The sequence below is a fragment of the Pseudophryne corroboree genome, chromosome 3 (assembly GCF_028390025.1).
Source record: "Pseudophryne corroboree isolate aPseCor3 chromosome 3, aPseCor3.hap2, whole genome shotgun sequence".
Taxonomy (NCBI): Eukaryota; Metazoa; Chordata; class Amphibia; order Anura; family Myobatrachidae; genus Pseudophryne; species Pseudophryne corroboree.
Genome location: NC_086446.1, coordinates 91,238,907 through 91,259,760, shown reverse-complemented (window position 1 = coordinate 91,259,760; position 20,854 = coordinate 91,238,907). Strand labels below are relative to the sequence as shown.

General features: G+C 49.1%; 1 protein-coding gene across 2 annotated transcripts in view; it reads left to right on the top strand.

The window, feature by feature from the left end:
- LOC135054845 (zinc finger protein OZF-like) overlaps positions 1 to 20,854 on the top strand; it is a 104,986-nt gene that overhangs the window by 67,016 nt on the left and 17,116 nt on the right. For both annotated transcript variants that reach the window (XM_063958244.1, XM_063958243.1), the window contains exons 4-7: positions 658 to 775; positions 8,229 to 8,326; positions 20,246 to 20,363; positions 20,667 to 20,761. In XM_063958244.1, coding sequence (XP_063814314.1) covers positions 658 to 775; positions 8,229 to 8,326; positions 20,246 to 20,363; positions 20,667 to 20,761 — 429 coding nt within the window. The remainder of the gene's footprint in view (positions 1 to 657; positions 776 to 8,228; positions 8,327 to 20,245; positions 20,364 to 20,666; positions 20,762 to 20,854) is intronic.

Below are 20,854 nucleotides of genomic sequence, written 5' to 3'. Positions count from 1 at the left end.
ACACTGCACAATATGTACGAGTTCTCGTTCATATCGTTCAGTGTTATCGCCTAATATGTAGGGCCCTTAAGACTGAGCTGATCATCTTCCCTCCCCCATAACCTCACGGCCGGACACAGCTGAAAGCCAATCCCGGGAATCCCAGGAATTGAGCATTTTTCAGTCTCGATACCCGGGACTGAAAAAAATGGCCCGGGATTGTACTCCCTAATGGATACACTTCAAGAACATTTTTGGACATGGATGTCCTTGTTCTTTTAATCATTTATGATGATGATGATGATTTAATATTATAGTAGAGAAGGCTCCACCCGCACATACATATACATTATGTGTTAAGTGCTCCTTTGAACTAATGGCTCTGCATGTGGTTTTCTGTAGACTTTATTTCTGCTCCAAACCATCCTTCAGAACAGCGGTAGGCAACCTGTGGTACTCCATCTGCTGTGGAACTACACATCCCAGCATGCCCTGCCACAGTTTTAGCATTCCCTAACAGCAAAACTGTGGTGGGGCATGCTGGGATGTGTGATTCCCAGCAGTTGGAATGCCACAAGTTGCCTGCCCCTTCCTCAGAGCATTGCATTGTTAGTTGTCCTCTATAGAAATGATGGTAATAATATTGTGCTGTATTGCAATGTCCATTCATGTCGTTAGGTGGAGGATCTGAGATACGTGAAGGTTGAGGTGAAATCTGAGATTACGGAAGATGTCACCTGTTCCGGTGAAGAAGTGCTAAGTAATGAGGTTGAGGTAATATCGGATATCAGTACAGGTCAGTGACCTCATTTCTGCTTCCTCCTCTGCTGGTACAGACTGTTGCAGAAAAATGTATCAGCCCAGTGGGTGGGTGGTTGCCATTTCTATCCCCCCATTTTTCTAGGTATGCGCACACCGCCACCTGAGATTATGGGGGAGATGTATCTCCTCTTGGAGGGAGAGAAAGTGGACGGAGTACCAACCAATCAGCGCCTAACTGTAATTTTTCAACATGACCTGTAAACTGACAGAAGATAATTGATTGGTACTTTCTTTTCCCCAAGCTTTGATAAATATGTTCTTTGTCCATGGTCGCAACTCCTGTTTTCCAAATGATCCTGTCTTTAGCTAACTTTTTGTGCTGCAGTCATAAATTTTTTGCTGTAGGCCCCATCAACCGATTTGGTCTCCAGATGTTGTTTTGGCCCATAGAGAGGACCATGTCCCATGTGCCCCAATGGATCGGTATACTCATTTTGCAGGCACAGGGTTCCCGGTCCACTCCCATTAGAAAGACTTTGTGGGAGAGCTCTCTGTTTGTGCATCTTGATGCCCTTCAAGACTTAGGGGTCAGTTTACGAAGCCTTGGATGGAGATAAAGTACCAGCCAACCAGCTTCTAACTGTCATTTCTCAAACACAGCCTGTGACATGGCAGTTAGGAGTTGATTGACTGGTACTTTATCTCCGTCCACTTTATCTCCACCTGAGGCTTAGTAAATAGACCCTTAACCTTCTTTCTCTAACGTCCTAAGTGGATGCTGGGGACTCCGTAAGGACCATGGGGAATAGCGGCTCCGCAGGAGACTGGGCACATCTAAAGAAAGCTTTAGAACTACCTGGTGTGCACTGGCTCCTCCCCCTATGACCCTCCTCCAAGCCTCAGTTAGATCTTTGTGCCCGAACGAGAAGGGTGCACACTAGGGGCTCTCCTGAGCTTCTTAGTGAAAGTTTTAGTTTAGGTTTTTTATTTTCAGTGAGACCTGCTGGCAACAGGCTCACTGCATCGAGGGACTAAGGGGAGAAGAAGCGAACTCACCTGCGTGCAGAGTGGATTGGGCTTCTTAGGCTACTGGACATTAGCTCCAGAGGGACGATCACAGGCCCAGCTTGGATGGGTCCCAGAGCCGCGCCGCCGGCCCCCTTACAGAGCCAGAAGGCAGAAGAGGTCCGGAAAATCGGCGGCAGAAGACGTCCTGTCTTCAACAAGGTAGCGCACAGCACTGCAGCTGTGCGCCATTGCTCTCAGCACACTTCACACTCCGGTCACTGAGGGTGCAGGGCGCTGGGGGGGGGGCGCCCTGAGACGCAATAAAAAACACCTTGGATGGCAAAAAATGCATCACATATAGCTCCTGGGCTATATGGATGCATTTAACCCCTGCCAAAATACATAAAAAAAACGGGAGATAAGGCCGCCGATAAGGGGGCGGAGCCGATCTCCTCAGCACACTGGCGCCATTTTCCCTCACAGCTCCGTTGGAGGAAGCTCCCTGTCTCTCCCCTGCAGTCACTACACTACAGAAAGGGTTAAAAAGAGAGGGGGGGCACTAATTACGCGCAGTATTAAAGATACAGCAGCTATAAGGGGAAAAACACTTATATAAGGTTATCCCTGTATATATATAGCGCTCTGGTGTGTGCTGGCAAACTCTCCCTCTGTCTCCCCAAAGGGCTAGTGGGGTCCTGTCCTCTATCAGAGCATTCCCTGTGTGTGTGCTGTATGTCGGTACGTTTGTGTCGACATGTATGAGGAGAAAAATGATGTGGAGACGGAGCAGATTGCCTGTAATAGTGATGTCACCCTCTAGGGGGTCGACACCTGAGTGGATGAACTGTTGGAAGGAATTACGTGACAGTGTCAGCTCTGTATAAAAGACAGTGGTTGACATGAGACAGCCGGCTACTCAGCTTGTGCCTGTCCAGACGTCTCATAGGCCGTCAGGGGCTCTAAAGCGCCGTTACCTCAGATGGCAGATATAGACGCCGACACGGATACTGACTCCAGTGTCGACGGTGAAGAGACAAATGTGACTTCCAGTAGGGCCACACGTTACATGATTGAGGCAATGAAAAATGTTTTACACATTTCTGATAATAAGAGTACCACCAAAAAAAAGGGGTATTATGTTCGGTGAGGAAAAACTACCTGTAGTTTTCCTGAATCTGAGAAATTAAATGAGGTGTGTGATGATGCGTGGTTTTCCCCCGATAACAACTGATAATTTCTAAAATGTTTATTGGCATTATATCCTTTCCCGCCAGAGGTTAGGGTGCGTTGGGAAACACCTCCTAGGGTGGGATAAAGCGCTCACACGCTTGTAAGGGCTCTACCCTCTCCTGAGATGGCCGCCCTTAAGGATCCTGCTGATAGAAAGCAGGAGGGTATCCTAAAATGTATTTACACACATACTGGTGTTATACTGCGACCAGCAATCGCCTCAGCCTGGATGTGCAGTGCTGGGTTGGCGTGGTCGGATTCCCTGACTGAAAATATTGATACCCTAGATAGGGACAGTATATTTTGCCAATAGAGCATTTAAAAGATGCATTTCTATATATGCGTGATGCACAGCGGAATATTTGCCGACTGGCATCAAGTCTAAGTGCGTTGTCCATTTCTACCAGTAGAGGGTTATGGACACGTCAGTGGTCAGGTGAGGCGTATTCCAAACGGCATTTGGTAGTATTGCCTTATTAAAGGGAGGAGTTATTTGGGGTCGGTCTTTCAGACCTGGTTGCCACGGCAACAGCTGGAAAATCCACGTTTGTACCCCAGGTCGCCTCTCAACATGAGAAGACGCCGTATTATCAGGCGCAGTCTTTTCGTGGACAAGCGGGCAAAAGGTTCCTCATTTCTGCCCCGTGACAGAGGGAGAGGAAAAAGGCTGCAGAAATCAGCCAGTTCCCAGGAACAGAAACCCTCTCCCGCCTCTGCCAAGCCCTCAGTATGACGCTGGGGCTTTACAAGCAGAATCAGGCACGGTGGGGGTCCCGTCTCAATGAATTTCAGCGCGCAGTGGGCTCACTCGCAAGTAGACCCCTGGATCCTTCAGGTGATATCTCAGGGGTACAAATTAGAATTCGAGACGTCTCCCCCTCGCCGTTTCCTAAAGTCGGCTTTACCGATGTCTCCTTCTGACAGGGAGACAGTTTTGGAAGCCATTCACAAGCTGTATTCCCAGCAGGTGATAATCAAGGTACCCCTCCTGCAACAGGGAACGGGGTATTATTCCACACTGTTGTGGTACCGAAGCCGGACGGCTCGGTGAGACCGATTCTAAATCTAAAATCTTTGAACACTTACATACGGAGGTTCAAATTCAAGATTGAGTCACTCAGAGCAGTGATTGCGAACCTGGAAGAAGGGGACTACATGATGTCTCGGGACATCAAGGATGCTTACCTTCATGTCAAAATTTACCATTCTCATCAAGGGTACCTCAGGTTTATGGTACAGAACTGTCACTATCAGTTCAGACGCTGCCGTATGGATGGTCCACGGCACCCCGGGTCTTTACCAAGGTAATGGCCGAAATGATGATATTCCTTCGAAGGAAGGGAATTTTAGTTATCCTTTACTTGGACGATTCCCTGATAAGGGTAAGATCCAGGGAACAGTTGGAGGTCGGTGTAGCACTATCTCAGGTAGTGTTGCGGCAGCACGATTGGATTCTCAATATTCCAAAATCGCAGCTGGTTCCGACGACTTGTCTTCTGTTCCTAGGGATGATCCTGGACACAGTCCAGAAAAAGGTGTTTCTCCCGGAGGAGAAAGCCAGGGAGTTATCCGAGCTAGTCAGGAACCTCCTAAAACCGAGCCAAGTCTCAGTGCATCAATGCACAAGGGTTCTGGGTAAAATGGTGGCTTCCTACGAAGCAATCCCATTTGGCAGATTCCACGCAAGAACTTTCCAGTGGGACCTGCTGGACAAATGGTCCGGGTCGCATCTTCAGATGCATCAGCGGATAACCCTGTCACCAAGGACAAGGGTGTCCCTCCTGTGGTGGTTGCAGAGTGCTCATCTTCTAGAGGGCCGCAGATTCGGCATTCAGGACTGGGTCCTGGTGACCACGGATGCCAGCCTGCGAGGCTGGGGAGCAGTCACACAGGGAAGGAATATCCAGGGCTTATGGTCAAGCCTGGAGACATCACTTCACATAAATATCCTTAAGCTAAGGGCCATTTACAATGCTCTAAGCTTAGCAAGACCTCTGCTTCAAGGTCAGCCGGTGTTGATCCAGTCGGACAACATCACGGCAGTCACCCACGTAAACAGACAGGGTGGCACAAGAAGCAGGAGGGCAATGGCAGAAGCTGCAAGGATTCTTCGCTGGTCGGAAAATCATGTGATAGCACTGTCAGCAGTATTCATTCCGGGAGTGGACAACTGGGAAGCAGACTTCCTCAGCACGACCTCCACCCGGGAGAGTGGGGACTTCACCCAGAAGTCTTCCACATGATTATAAACCGTTGGGAAAAACTCGACAGGTATTGCGCCAGGTCAAAGGACCCTCAGGCAATAGCTGTAGACGCTCTGGTAACACCGTGGGTGTACCAGTCAGTGTATGTGTTCCCTCCTCTGCCTCTCATACCCAAGGGACTGAGATTGATAAGATGGAGAGGAGTAAGCACTATATTCTTGGCTCCGGATTGGCCAAGAAGGACTTGGTAACCGGAACTTCAAGAGATGCTCACGGAGGATCCGTGGCCTCTACCTCTAAGAAGGGACCTGCTCCAGCAAGGACCCTGTCTGTTCCAAGACTTACCGCGGCTGCGTTTGATGGCATGGCGGTTGAACGCCGGATCCTGAAGGAAAAAAGGCATTCCGGATGAAGTCATCCCTATCCTGATCAAAGCCAGGAAGGATGTAACCGCAAAACATTATCACCGCATTTGGCGAAAATATGTTGCGTGGTGCGAGGCCAGTAAGGCCCGACGGAGGAAATTCAACTGGGTCGATTCCTACATTTCCTGCAAACAGGAGTGTCTATATGGGCCTGAAATGGGGGTCCATTAAGATTCAAATTTCGGCCCTGTCAATTTTCTTCCAAAAAGAACTAGCTTCAGTCCCTGAAGTTCAGACGTTTGTAAAAGGGGTACTGCATATACAGCCTCCTTTTGTGCCTCCAGTGGCACTTTGGGATCTCAATGTAGTTTTTGGGTTCCAAAAGTCACATTGGTTTGAACCACTTAAATCTGTGGAGTTAAAATATCTCACAGGGAAAGTGGTCATGCTGTTGGCCCTGGCCTGGGCCAGGCGCGTGTCAGAATTGGCGGCTTTATCCTGTAAAAGCCCTTATCTGATTTTCCATTCGGACAGGGCGGAATTGAGGACTCGTCCTCAGTTTCTCCCTAAGGTGGTTTCAGCGTTTCACCTGAACCAACCTATTGTGGTGCCTGCGGCTACTAGGGACTTGGAGGACTCCAAGTGCTAGACGTTGTCAGGGCCCTGAAAATATATGTTTCCAGGATGGCTGGAGTCAGGAAAACTGACTCGCTGTTTATCCTGTATGCACCCAACAAGCTGGGTGCTCCTGCTTCTAAGCAGACTATTGCTCGTTGGATTTGTAGTACAATTCAGCTTGCACATTCGGTGGCAGGCCTGCCACAGCCAAAATCTGTAAATGCCCACTCCACAAGGAAGGTGGGCTCATCTTGGGCGGCTGCCCGAGGGGTCTCGGCTTTACAACTTTGCCGAGCAGCTACTTGGTCAGGAGCAAATACGTTTGTAAAATTCAACAAAATTGATACCCTGGCTGAGGAGGACCTGGAGTTCTCTCATTTGGTGCTGCAGAGTCATCCGCACTCTCCCGCCCGTTTGGGAGCTTTGGTATAATCCCCATGGTCCTTACGGAGTCCCCAGCATACACTTAGGACGTTAGAGAAAATAAGAATTTACTTACCGATAATTCTATTTCTCGTAGTCCGTAGTGGATGCTGGGCGCCCATCCCAAGTGCGGATTGTCTGCAATACTGGTACATAGTTCTTGTTACCAAAAAATCGGGTTATTGCTGTAGTGAGCCATCTTTCAGAGGCTCCTCTGTTATGATGCTGTTAACTGGGTTCAGATCACAGGTTGTACGGTGTGATTGTGTGGCTGGTATGAGTCTTACCCGGGATTCAAGATCCTTCCTTATTGTGTACGCTCGTCCGGCACAGTATCCTAACTGAGGCTTGGAGGAGGTCATAGGGGGAGGAGCCAGTGCACACCAGATAATCCTAAAGCTTTCTTTAGATGTGCCCAGTCTCCTGCGGAGCCGCTATTCCCCATGGTCCTTACGGAGTCCCAGCATCCACTACGGACTACGAGAAATAGAATTATCGGTAAGTAAATCTTATTATTTCAGTTGATTAATCCATAGAACTTGTTGTTACTGTCCCAAACCTCTGCACAATGATTCACTATAGGGCTGCTGCTGCTGCTGCTGATACTACTATATATATTAAATATTGGCTGTTGACTAAAGTTACTTTTATATCCGTTTCTATATTGGGTGCTAAACTGTTTTGTTACTCATTCGTTGTTACACTTGGATGCAGTTTTGTAATTCCTGGAGGCCATAAAGCATTGTTTTCTTGGGCACCAGCTGTCAGGGGGCACGAAGCACGGAGAAGTGAGGAAGGGGCAGTGGCACCCCAGTTAGGGCGCCTTATGGACAATGAGATCAGAGATTGCAGCAAATTGCGTACATTTCATAAGGGATTTGCAGCAGTCACTGATGTTGTTGCTCAGGTGCCCCCTTAGTGTTGCTCAAGTGCCCACCTTAGTGGATGGGCAGAGGTTCGGTGCCATGGTTCTCCCAGAAGTTTACTGTTTATCCGATATGTCCTCCATTTTGAAGTGGGCAGGGATAGGACAACGTTTAGCCAATCAAATCATCAGAATGGTCACAGCAGCAGGAGAGTAATGTGCTGGAATTGTCGCAGTCAGTGGGCTGTGATTGTGTTAGGACAGGACTGCGTGTGACAGAGGCAGGGGCATGATGTGTGAGGGGTAATTCAGAATTGGGTAGTCATAGACTGTGTGGGATCTCCAGTATAAGGGTTCTCACCCAACTGGTCATTCTCCAATGCACTAATTTCCTATTCACATAGGAGCAAACCATCACAAGAAACAGAATGCGTGTCAGGTCAGTCTACTACACTTGGAACCAAAGGTTCTGCTTCTAAAGACCTGCTGTACCATCTTCCCATGCTCTCATACTTATCGCTGTACCCTAATGACCTATTGGAGGAGTAAGGGTTTGCAAGCGGGAAATAGGCCAAGTACCTAGTAAGAGGAGCTCCTTTCTACACAGCCTCGAAATGTCATTCCTGAGATTATAGTGAGGAGGGAGAAAGGGTAGATCTGAGTGTGGGCGATCGAGAGGACACTTGGCAGAAGAGAGTACATCTAGAAACCTGTGACACGCATCACCTGAGTCTTCTATATACAATGTACTCAGTCATTCTGTGTGTCCTACAGATGGGTCCAGTAACAGAGATACCCCAGAGAGATGTCCCCGTCCTCCTTGTTCACAGGATGGCTCAGGGAAAGGCTGCCATATCCGACGAGATCATCAGGTATATAGAACTGAGTCTTACCCTTAATTCCAGAATTCTAATGGGAATCTACTCTATATGGGGTATATTTACTAAAGTGCGGGTTTATAGTAGTGGAGATGATGTCCATAGCAACCCATCAGATTCTAGCTATTAGTAGACTATGGGGTCTATTCATGAAGCAGTCAGAATTGTGGAGAAGTGAACCAGTGGAGAAGTTGCTCATGGCATCCAATCAGCATTGATGTAAAATTTATAATTTGCATAATGTACAGAGCAGCTGATTGGTTGCCATGGCAACTTTTCCACTGGCTCACTTCTCCATTCTTTTCACTGCTTTATGAATAGACCCCCATGATTGGTTGCTGTGGGAAATATCTCTACTTCTATAAATCCGCACTATAGTAAATATACCCCTATGAATGCAGTTCACTAAGATAAACTTTATTATTCACCTTTTCTCTTACGTCCTAGAGGATACTGGGGTTCCATTTAGTACCATGGGGTATAGACGGGTCCACTAGGAGCCATAGGCACTTTAAGAGTTTAATAGTGTGGGCTGGCTCCTCCCTCTATGCCCCTCCTACCAGACTCGGTTTAGAAAATGTGCCCGGAGGAGCTGGTCACAGCTAGGGGAGCTCCTGGGGAGTTATCATAGTTTTTTTTTTAGTTTGTTATTTTACAGGAGGCTGTTTGGCAACAGCCTCCCTGCTTCGTGGGACTTAGGGGGGAGAACGGCCCAACTTCCTAAAGAGTTAATGGTCCCGTTGCTCCGCTGACAGGACACTGAGCTACTGAGGGAGTTATTGCAAGCCCCACCGCGGTGAGCGTACCCTCCCGCAGCACGCCGCCACCCCTAACAGAGCCAGAAGATATGAAGAGTGGTTTGTACATCACCGGCGTCCCAGTTAGTGGGTCGCCGGCGGGTATGGCGGCACAAGGGTAGGAGCGCAGCTCTGGATGCAGGCTGCGCTCCAGGAGGCTCAGATAGCATATGTATGTGTATGTGGACGCTGCTGAGGGGCGCGCTGGTCCACCGCTGAACCCTACACTGGAATACAAGGTCTGACAAGGGTTCTAACCCGCTGACAGACATAAATTACCTCAGGCCAGTATAAAGAAAGTGCGGGACGCTGCGCGCCATTACGGAAGGCGGGGCTTCACTCAGAGCGGACCCAGCGGCTCACCAGCACATTTTTCTCCCTGCAAATCTCTACTACAGGATGCTGACAGGGAAGCTCTGCCCCTCCAGACAACTCCAGCATACCTCTGCGTTACCAGGAGGTTATAGAGAAGGGGGGGGGGAGCAAGTCAATAGTACTGACTACCCTACTAAGGGTAGTTAGTCTGCGACTGGCTTTTATTACTATATTAGCTACATAAGGTGCTGTGTGGCTTGTTTCCTCATACTCTGTGGCTCTCTGAAGGACTCTGTGGGAATTTGTCTGACATTTTCCTGTGTGTGTGTGTATATATATGTGTCATATATCTCACATTACCATGTCAAAGGACTGTGGGGCAGATTTATTAAGCCTGGTGAAGTGATAAAGTGGAAGGTGATAAAGTACCAGCCAGTCAGCTCCTGTCATTTTTCAAACCCAGCCTGTGACATGGAAGTTAGGAGCTGATTGGCTGGTGCTTTATCCCCATGTAATTTATCACTTCACCGAGCTTAATAAATCTGCCCCTGTGTGTCTTGTTCAGCGGAGTGTTTTTCTTCACCTGGAGAGTCTATAGAATGTACTCAGAACAGTACACATTCTCAGGCTTCTGGGTCCGAACCCCATTGGGTGGACTCCATAAGGGGGATGATTTCAAATATTTCTACCAAATTATCCCATACTGAGAAGGAGAAGCAGTTTTTAATAAAATCTGTGGAGGAACTGATGAATAAAGATTCAGCCCTCACAACTGCGCCTCTCACCCCACCTACGTATCCACAAAAGTGTACACTATCTCAGATATTGCAGGCTGACACTGATGACTATGCCTCAGATACAGGGGACGGTGAGGTGGATCTGGAAGGGGGATGGGGGGGAGTTACGCAGCTTTTGCCCAAGGGGTGCAATCTATGAGTGAGGCCATTAGGGACATATTGCAAATCACAGAGAAGGTACCGGTTGAAGACGAGGAGTCTTATTTTATAGTAAAAAAGAAATCCTCCGTTACTTTCCCTGCATTAAAGGACTTAAACTCCTTATCTGAAGGAACCTGGGAAAATCCAGAGAAAAAATTCCAGATCCCTAAAAGGTTACTAATTTCCTTCCCTTTCCTTCAGGAGGATAGGAAGAAGTGGGAAAACCCACCTATTGTGGATGCCTCTGTGTCTAGATTATCTAAAGAGGTTGTTCTACCTGTCCCTGGCGCAGCCTCCTTAAAGGATACGGCTGACCGCAAAATTGAGACTACACTCAAATCACTGTACACAGCTGCAGGCGTTGCCCAGACACCCACTATTGCTTGTGCGTGGATCTCTAGGGCCCTTGCAAAGTGGTCAGGCACCTTAATTGATGATTTAGATTCCATGAATAGGAGTGAAATTGACTTGCTTTTGCGTCATATACAGGATTCTGCAAGCTTCATATTGGAGGCCATGAAGGAAATTGGCCTGCTTAACGCACGGGTTACAGCTATGGCAGTTTCGGCACGCGGAGGACTGTGGCTACGCCAATGGACTGCGGATGCAGACTCCAGGAGAAGCGTGGAGAGCCTGCCCTTCACAGGTGAGACCTGTTTGGGGACGCACTAGATACGTGGATATCCTAGACAACTACGGGTAAGTCGACATATCTTCCTTCTGCAGCTGCACCGGCTACACCTATACTTAAGTCCTTGCGGACCGCAGAGTTTAGAAACAAATCCAAAGGTCCCTCCACTTCCTTTAGAGGAGGTCGAGGAAAATCCCGAAAACCTGCAGCGCCAGGTTCCCGGGAACAGACCTCAGGTTCTGCTTCCTCAAAACCTTCGGCATGACGGTGGACCACACTGCCTGAGAGTCAGGCAGGTGGGAGCAAGATTAAAAGATTTCATTCACGTCTGGGCGATATAATGCCTAGACCCCTGGGTCAAGGATATTATTGCCCACGGGTACAGACTGGAATTTCAAGAACTCCCACCTCACAGATCCTTCAAATCAGGATTACCAGCTTTTCAGGAAGACAGTACAATCCTGCAGGAGGCTGTTCAAAAATTGGTTCTGACACAGGTTATTGTTCCAGTTCCTCCTCCACTACAGAACAAGGGTTATTACTCTAACCTGTTCGTTGTACCGAAATCGGACGGTTCGGTATCGGTAAGACCGATATTAAACCTAAAATCCTTGAACTCCTACTTGCGGGTATTTAAATTCAAGATGGAGTCTCTGAGAGTGGTAATCTCACGTCTGGAAGAGGGGGAAATCCTGGTATCTCTGGATATCAAAGATGCGTACCTTCACATTCCGATCTGGCCTCCTCACCAGGCATACCTAAGGTTTGCACTACAGGACGGTCACTATCAATTCCAGGCACTACCATTTGGCCTCTCCACTGCACTGAGGGTGTTCACCAAGGTCATGGCAAAGATGATGCTCCTCCGCAAGCAGGGAGTGAACATAATACCATACCTGGACGATCTACTGATAAAGGCATCTTCCAGGCAGAGGTTGTTGCAGAGCATTACTCTGTCAACTCAACTACTTCAGGATCATGGATGGATTCTGAATCTTCCAAAATCGCATTTGGAACCGACAAGGAGACTTCCCTTCTTGGGGATGTTGGTGATCCAGTCCATGGTCCAGGATGTCCTGAAGCCAGCCTGGGTATCGATTCATCAGTGCATTCGCCTTCTGGGGAAGATAGTAGCCTCCTACGAGGCACTGCAGTATGGAAGATTCCATACAAGATTCTTCCAGCTGGATCTCCTGGACAAGTGGTCCGGATCACATCTTCACATGCACCAGCGGATATACCTGTCGCCGAAAGCCAGAATTTCGCTTCTCTGGTGACTGCAGACTTCTCACTTGATCGAAGGCCGCAGGTTCGGGATTCAAAATTGGATTCTTCTAACCACAGATGCAAGCCTCAGAAGTTGGGGAGCAGTCACCCGGGGGAAAGTGGTCAAGTCAGGAAGCCATCCTTACAATAAACATTTTAGAACTAAGGGCCATATACAATACCCTTCTACAAGCGGCACATCTTCTGCAAGATCAAGCCATTTAGGTGCAGTCGGACAACGTAACTGCAGTGTCTTACATAAACCGACAGGGCGGAACGAAGAGCAGAGCTGCAATTTCAGAGGTAACAAGAATTCTTCTCTGGGCAGAAAGACATGCAGTGGCGCTGTCGGCAATCTTCATTCCGGGAGTGGACAACTGGGAGGCAGCCTTCCTCAGCAGACACGATCTCCATCCAGAAGAGTGGGGCCTCCACCCGGAGGTGTTCGCGGAGGTGACAAGCCAGTGGGGAGTACCTCAGATAGACGTGATGGCCTCTTGTCTCAACAAGAACCTCCGGCGGTACTGTTCCAGGTCGAGAGACCCGCAAGTAGTGGCAGTAGACGCGCTGGTAACTCCGTGGGTGTTCCAGTCAGTGTACATGTTTCATCCACTTCCGCTAATCCCAAGGATTCTCAAAAGAATCAATAGAACAATGGTTCAGGCGATCCGCATTGCTCCGGACTGGCCAAGAAGGGCTTGGTACGCGTATCTTCTGGAATTACAGATAGAGGATCCGAGGCCTCTTCCTTTTCACGAGGACATTCTACGGCAGGGGCCGTTTGTCTATCAAGACTTACCACGGCTACGTTTGACGGCATGGAAGTTGAGCGTCTGATTTTAGCTCGGAAGGGGATTCCGAACAGGGTGATTCCTACTCTGATCCAAGCTAGGAAGGGAGTAATATCTAAGCATTACCATCGTATTTGGAAAAAATATGTACCTTGGTGTGAGGCCAAGAAGTTTCCTGCGGTGGAGTTTCAACTGGGACGTTTCCTCCTCTTTCTGCAAGCAGTTGTGGATGTGGGCTTATGCCTGGGCTCCATAAAGGTCCAGATTTCAGCCTTGTCCATTTTCTTCCAGAAACAATTGGCTGCCCTCCCTGAGGTTCAGACTTTCTTGAAGGGGGTTCTGCATATCCAACCGCCCTTTTTGCCTCCTACGGCTCCTTATGATCTTAATGTGGTGTTGCAGTTCCTGCAATCGGATTGGTTTGAGCCTTTACAGGAGGTAGATGTAAAGTTTCTTACGTGGAAGGCTGTCACACTGTTGGCATTGGCATCAGCAAGACGTGTGTCAGAGTTGGTGGCGTTGTCTCACAAGAGCCCCTACTTAATTTTCCATGAGGATAGAGCGGAGCTCAGAACGCATCAGCAGTTTCTTCCTAAGGCTATGTCGACTTTTCATATTAACCAACCTATTGTGGTGCCAGTGGCTACTGACACCTTGGCTACTTCGAAGTCCTTGGATGTGTCCTCGGATGCGCTGTTTGTGGTTTATGATCCCAACAAGATTGGGTGTCCTGCATCAAAGCAGACAATTGCTCGCTGGATCAGGCTAACTATCCAGCATGCTTATTCCACGGCAGGATTGCCAAATCCAAGATCTGTACAGGCCCACTCTACACGTTCAGTGGGTTCTTCCTGGGCTGTTGCCCGGGGTGTCTCGGCTCTACAGCTTTGCAGAGCGGCTACTTGGTCTGGTTCGAACATGTTTGCTAAGTTCTACAAGTTCGATACTTTGGCCTCTGAGGACCTAAAGTTTGGTCAATCAGTTCTGCAGGAACCTCAGCACTCTCCCACCCGTATTGGGAGCTTTGGTACGTCCCCATGGTACTAAATGGAACCCCAGTATCCTCTAGGACGTAAGAGAAAATAGGATTTTAATTACCTACCGGTAAATCCTTTTCTCGTAGTCTGTAGAGGATACTGGGCACCCGCCCAGTGCTTCGTGTTTCCTGCATAGTTACTTGGTTAAGTATTGGTTCAGCTGTTGCTGTTCATGTTTCTTGTTTGGTTAGCATGGCTTTCTTTTGCTTGTGTGTGTGCTGGTTCGAATATCACCACTGCCTGTGTATATCCTTCTCTCAAAGTATGTCCGTCTCCTCGGGCACAGTTTCTAGACTGAGTTTGGTAGGAGGGGCATAGAGGAAGGAGCCAGCCCACACTGTTAAAGTGCGCATGGCTGCTAGTGGACCAGTCTACTAAATGGAACCCCAGTTTTGCTGACGTCCTAGTGGATGCTGGGAACTCCGTAAGGACCATGGGGAATAGACGGGCTCCGCAGGAGACTGGGCACTCTAAAAGAAAGATTAGGTACTATCTGGTGTGCACTGGCTCCTCCCTCTATGCCCCTCCTCCAGACCTCAGTTAGAATCTGTGCCCGGCCAGAGCTGGGTGCTCCTAGTGGGCTCTCCTGAGCTTGCTAGAAAAGAAAGTATTTGTTAGGTTTTTTATTTTCAGTGAGCTTCTGCTGGCAACAGACTCACTGCTACGTGGGACTGAGGGGAGAGGAGCAAACCTACCTGCTTGCAGCTAGCTCGTGCTTCTTAGGCTACTGGACACCATTAGCTCCAGAGGGTTCGAACACAGGGCCTGACCTCGATCGTCCGTTCCCAGAGCCGCGCCGCCGCCCCCCTTGCAGAGCCAGAAGACAGAAGAGAAGCGATGAAATCGGCGGCAGAAGACTCCTGTCTTCATTAAGGTAGCGCACAGCACCGCAGCTGTGCGCCATTGCTCCCACAGCACACCACACACTCCGGTCACTGTAGGGTGCAGGGCGCTGGGGGAGGGCGCCCTGGGCAGCAATTATAATACCTTTTGGCATAAAATACACATAATACAGTCTGACAACTGTATATGTGTGAAAACCCCCGCCATTAAGTTACATAAAACGCTGAGGGGGCGGGGCCTTCTTCCTCAGCACACCAGCGCCTTTTTCCCTTCACAGCTCCGCTGGAAGCAGCTCCCCAGGCTCTCCCCTCAGTATCCTGATACAAGAAGGGTAAAAAAGAGAGGGGGGGCACATAAATTTAGGCGCAAATAAGATACTTAAGCAGCTATTGGGTAAATCACTTTTTATAGTGTAAATCCCTGTGTTATATAGCGCTGTGGTGTGTGCTGGCATACTCTCTCTCTGTCTCCCCAAAGGACTTTGTGGGGTCCTGTCCTCAGTCTGAGCATTCCCTGTGTGTGTGCGGTGTGTCGGTACGGCTGTGTCGACATGTTTGATGAGGAGGGTTACGTGGAGGCGGAGCAGGGGCAGATAAGTGTGGTGTCGCCCCCGACGGGGCCGACACCTGATTGGATGGATATGTGGAAGATCTTAACTGACAGTGTCAACTCCTTGCATAAAAGGTTCGATGACGCAGCAGCCTTGGGACAGCCGGGGTCTCAGCCCGCGCCTGCCCAGGCGACTCAGAAGCCGTCAGGGGCTCATAAACGCCTGCTAGCTCAGATGGCAGACACAGATGTCGACACGGAGTCTGACTCCAGTGTAGATGAGGATGAGACAAATGTACAGTCTACAAAGGCCATCCGATGCATGATTACTGCAATGAAAGATGTATTGCATATTTCTGACGTTAACCCGGTTACCACCAAGAGGGGTATTATGTTTGGGGAGAAAAAGCAGCCTGTGACTTTTCCCCCATCTGATGAATTAAATGAATTGTGTGAAGAAGCGTGGAGTTCCCCTGATAAGAAACTAGTGATTTCTAAGAGGTTACTGATGGCGTACCCTTTCCCGCCAACGGATAGGTTACGTTGGGAGACATCCCCAAGGGTGGACAAGGCGCTCACACGCTTATCTAAAAGGGTGGCACTGCCGTCTCAGGATACGGCCGCCCTAAAGGAGCCTGCGGATAGAAAGCAGGAAGCTATCCTGAAGTCTGTGTATACACACTCTGGTATTCTACTGAGACCTGCTATTGCTTCAGCCTGGATGTGTAGTGCTGCAGCAGCATGGACTGATACCCTGTCAGACAACATTGATTCCCTCGACAGGGATACTATTTTGCTAACCCTTGAACATATAAAAGACGTCGTCTTATATATGCGGGATGCCCAGAGGGACATTTGCCTGCTGGCATCTAGAATTAATGCAATGTCCATTTCTGCCAGGAGAGTATTATGGACTCGGCAGTGGACAGGTGATGCTGATTCTAAAAAACACATGGAGGTTTTGCCTTATAAGGGTGAGGAATTGTTTGGGGACGGTTTGTTTGGGGACAGCAACAGCTGGGAAAGTCGACTTTTTTACCTCAGGTTCCCTCACAGCCTAAGAAAGCACCGTATTATCAAGTACAGTCCTTTCGGCCTCAGAAAGGCAAGCTGGTCAGAGGCGCATCCTTTCTGGCCAGAGGCAAGGGTAGAGGAAAGAAGCTGCACCAGGCAGCCAGTTCCCAGGAACAAAAATCCTCCCCTGCTTCCACTAAGTCCACCGCATGACGTTGGGGCTCCACAGGCGGAGCCAGGTGCGGTGGGGGCCCGTCTCCGAAACTTCAGCAACCAGTGGGTTCGCTCACAGGTAGATCTCTGGGCTGTACAAATTGTATCTCAGGGATACAAGCTGGAGTTCGAGGCGACTCCCCCTCGCCGTTACCTCAAATCAGCCTTGCCAGCTGCTCCCAGGGAAAGGGAGGTAGTACTGGCGGCAATTCACAAGCTGTACCTCCAGCAGGTGATAATCAAGGTACCCCTCCTTCAACAGGGAAGGGGTTACTATTCCACAATGTTTGTGGTACCGAAACCGGACGGTTCGGTGAGACCCATTCTGAATTTAAAATCCTTGAACACTTAAATAAAGAAGTTCAAGTTCAAAATGGAATCGCTCAGGGCGGTTATTGCAAGCCTGGAAGTGGGGGATTTTATGGTGTCGCTGGACATCAAGGATGCTTACTTGCATGTCCCCATTTACCCACCTCACCAGGAGTACCTCAGGTTTGTGGTACAGGACTGTCATTACCAATTCCAGACGTTGCCGTTTGGTCTCTCCACGGCACCGAGAATATTTACCAAGGTAATGGCCGAAATGATGATACTCCTTCGGAAGAAGGGAGTTATAATTATCCCGTACTTGGACGATCTCCTTATAAAGGCGAGGTCCAGAGAGCAGTTGTTGGTCAGCGTAGCACTCTCTCAGGAAGTGTTGCAACAGCACGGCTGGATTCTGAATATCCCAAAGTCGCAGCTGATTCCTACGACGCGTCTGCCTTTCCTGGGCATGATTCTGGACACAGAACAGAAGAAGGTGTTTCTCCCGGTGGAGAAGGCCCAGGAATTGTCATCTCTGGTCAGGGACCTCCTGAAACCAAAACAGGTGTCGGTGGATCACTGCAAGCGAGTCCTGGGAAAGATGGTGGCTTCTTACGAAGCAATTCCCTTCGGCAGGTTCCATGCAAGGATCTTTCAGTGGGATCTGTTGGACAAATGGTCCGGATCGCATCATCAGATGCATCGGTTGATCACCCTGTCCCCGAGGGCCAGGGTGTCTCTGCTGTGGTGGCTGCAGAGTGCTCATCTTCTCGAGGGCCGCAGGTTCGGCATACAGGACTGGGTCCTGGTGACCACGGATGCAAGCCTCCGAGGATGGGGGGGCAGTCACTCAGGGAAGAAACTTCCAAGGACAGTGGTCAAGTCTGGAGACTTCACTACACATAAATATACTGGAACTAAGGGCCATTTACAACGCCCTGAGTCAAGCAGAGCCCCTGCTTCAAAACCAACCAGTACTGATTCAGTCAGACAACATCACGGCGGTCGCCCATGTAAACCGCCAGGGCGGCACAAGAAGCAGGATGGCGATGGCAGTAGCCACAAGGATTCTTCGATGGGCGGAGAATCACGTGCTAGCACTGTCAGCAGTGTTCATTCCGAGAGTGGACAACTGGGAAGCAGACTCCCTCAGCAGGCACAACCTCCACCCGGGAGAGTGGGGACTTCATCAAGAAGTCTTCACACAGATTGTAAATCGTTGGGAACTGCCACAGGTGGACATGATGGCGTCCCGCCTCAACAAAAAGCTAAAAAAATATTGCGCCAGGTCAAGGGACCCTCAGGCGATAGCTGTGGACGCACTAGTGACACCGTGGGTGTACCAGTCGGTTTATGTGTTCCCTCCTCTTCCTCTCATATCCAAGGTACTGAGGATAGTAAGAGAGAGAGGAGTAAGAACTATACTCATCGTTCCGGATTGGCCAAGAAGAACTTGGTACCCAGAACTACAAGAAATGATCTCAGAGGACCCATGGCATCTGCCTCTCAGACAGGACCTGTTACAGCAGGGGCCCTGTCTGTTCCAAGACTTACCGCGGCTGCGTTTGACGGCATGGCGGTTGAACGCCGGATCCTAACGGAAAAGGGCATTCCAGATGAAGTGATTCCTACGCTGATCAAAGCTAGGAAGGATGTGACAGCAAAGCATTATCACCGCATATGGCGGAAATATGTTGCTTGGTGTGAGGCCAGGAAGGCCCCAACAGAGGAATTCCAGCTGGGTCGATTTCTGCACTTCCTACAGTCGGGGGTGACTATGGGCCTAAAATTGGGGTCCATAAACGTCCAGATTTCGGCCCTATTTTCTTTCAAAAAGAACTGGCTTCACTGCCTGAAGTTCAGACGTTTGTTAAGGGAGTGCTGCATATTCAGCCCCCTTTTGTGCCTCCAGTGGCACCTTGGGATCTTAACGTTGTGTTGGATTTCCTGAAATCACACTGGTTTGAGCCACTTAAGACCGTGGAGCTAAAGTATCTCACGTGGAAGGTGGTCATGCTGTTGGCCTTAGCTTCAGCTAGGCGTGTGTCAGAATTGGCGGCTTTGTCATGTCAAAGCCCATATCTGATCTTCCATATGGACAGGGCAGAATTGAGGACTCGTCCCCAATTTCTCCCAAAGGTGGTGTCAGCGTTTCATTTGAACCAACCTATTGTGGTGCCTGCGGCTACTCGGGACTTGGAGGATTCCAAGTTGCTGGACGTAGTCCGGGCTTTGAAAATGTATGTTTCCAGGACGGCTGGAGTCAGGAAAACTGACTCGCTATTTATCCTGCATGCACCCAACAAGCTAGGTGCTCCTGCTTCAAAGCAAACTATTGCTCGCTGGATCTGTAGCACGATTCAGCAGGCTCATTCTGCGGCTGGACTGCCGCATCCTAAATCAGTGAAAGCCCATTCCACAAGGAAGGTGGGCTCTTCTTGGGCGGCTGCCCGAGGGGTCTCGGCTTTACAGCTTTGCCGAGCTGCTACTTGGTCGGGTTCAAACACATTTGCTAAATTCTACATGTTTGATACCCTGGCTGAGGAGGACCTTGAGTTTGCTCATTCGGTGCTGCAGAGTCATCCGCACTCTCCCGCCCGTTTGGGAGCTTTGGTATAATCCCCATGGTCCTTACGGAGTCCCCAGCATCCACTAGGACGTCAGAGAAAATAAGAATTTACTCACCGATAATTCTATTTCTCGTAGTCCGTAGTGGATGCTGGGCGCCCGTCCCAAGTGCGGACTCTCTGCAATACATGTATATAGTTATTGCTTGACTAAAGGGTTATTGTTATGAGCCATCCGTTAAATGAGGCTCAGTTGTTATTCATACTGTTAACTGGGTATGGTTATCACAAGTTGTATGGTGTGATTGGTGTGGCTGGTATGAGTCTTACCCTGGATTCCACATCCTTTCCTTGTTGTGTCAGCTCTTCCGGGCACAGTTTCCCTAACTGAGGTCTGGAGGAGGGGCATAGACGGAGGAGCCAGTGCACACCAGATAGTACCTAATCTTTCTTTTAGAGTGCCCAGTCTCCTGCGGAGCCCGTCTATTCCCCATGGTCCTTACGGAGTTCCCAGCATCCACTACGGACTACGAGAAATAGAATTACCGGTGAGTAAATTCTTACTATTCTCTACGGACTACGAGAAAAGGATTTACCGGTAGGTAATTAAAATCCTATTTTTTTATTGCTTTTTTTTTCCATTAAGGTTGAAAACCTGATCAATATCAAAGTTGAATATATGGAGGGAGAAGAGGACAGGTGTAAGTTGAACAGCAGTGAAAAGCCGAAAAGGAAGGAGGAAATCCCTACAGATACCGGCATTGGTGAGTAATAATCCCCAAACACAGAATAGCAGCACATGTTCCTAATTGGTTGCTATGGGCAACTTCTCCACTCTATTTCTCTCCAATACTTGATACAGTACATCTGCCCTACAGTCAATTCCGTATCATGATGTACATTCATAGAAAACTCTAATATAATGGGGTAACTATGGGCTGGAGGGGGAGTTGGAGCACAGAACCCCTGGAGAAGAGTCCTCATGCAGATTCCTGGTTAGGCCACTATTAGGCGTCTCTGCTAATATCCTGTACACAATGTACTCAGTCACTGTGTGTCTCCTACAGATGGCTCCGGCAACAGACATACATCAGAGAGATGTACCAGTCCCTGTTATTCAGATTGTTCTGAAGAAGACAGCAGTACCCGGCGCAATGACCAGGTATTTACTAGTCTCTTTATGACACTGACTTGCCTAAAGAAGCCCAGAGAGGAGACGCTGCCTGAAGCTTCGGGGGGCGGAACCGGGCTTACA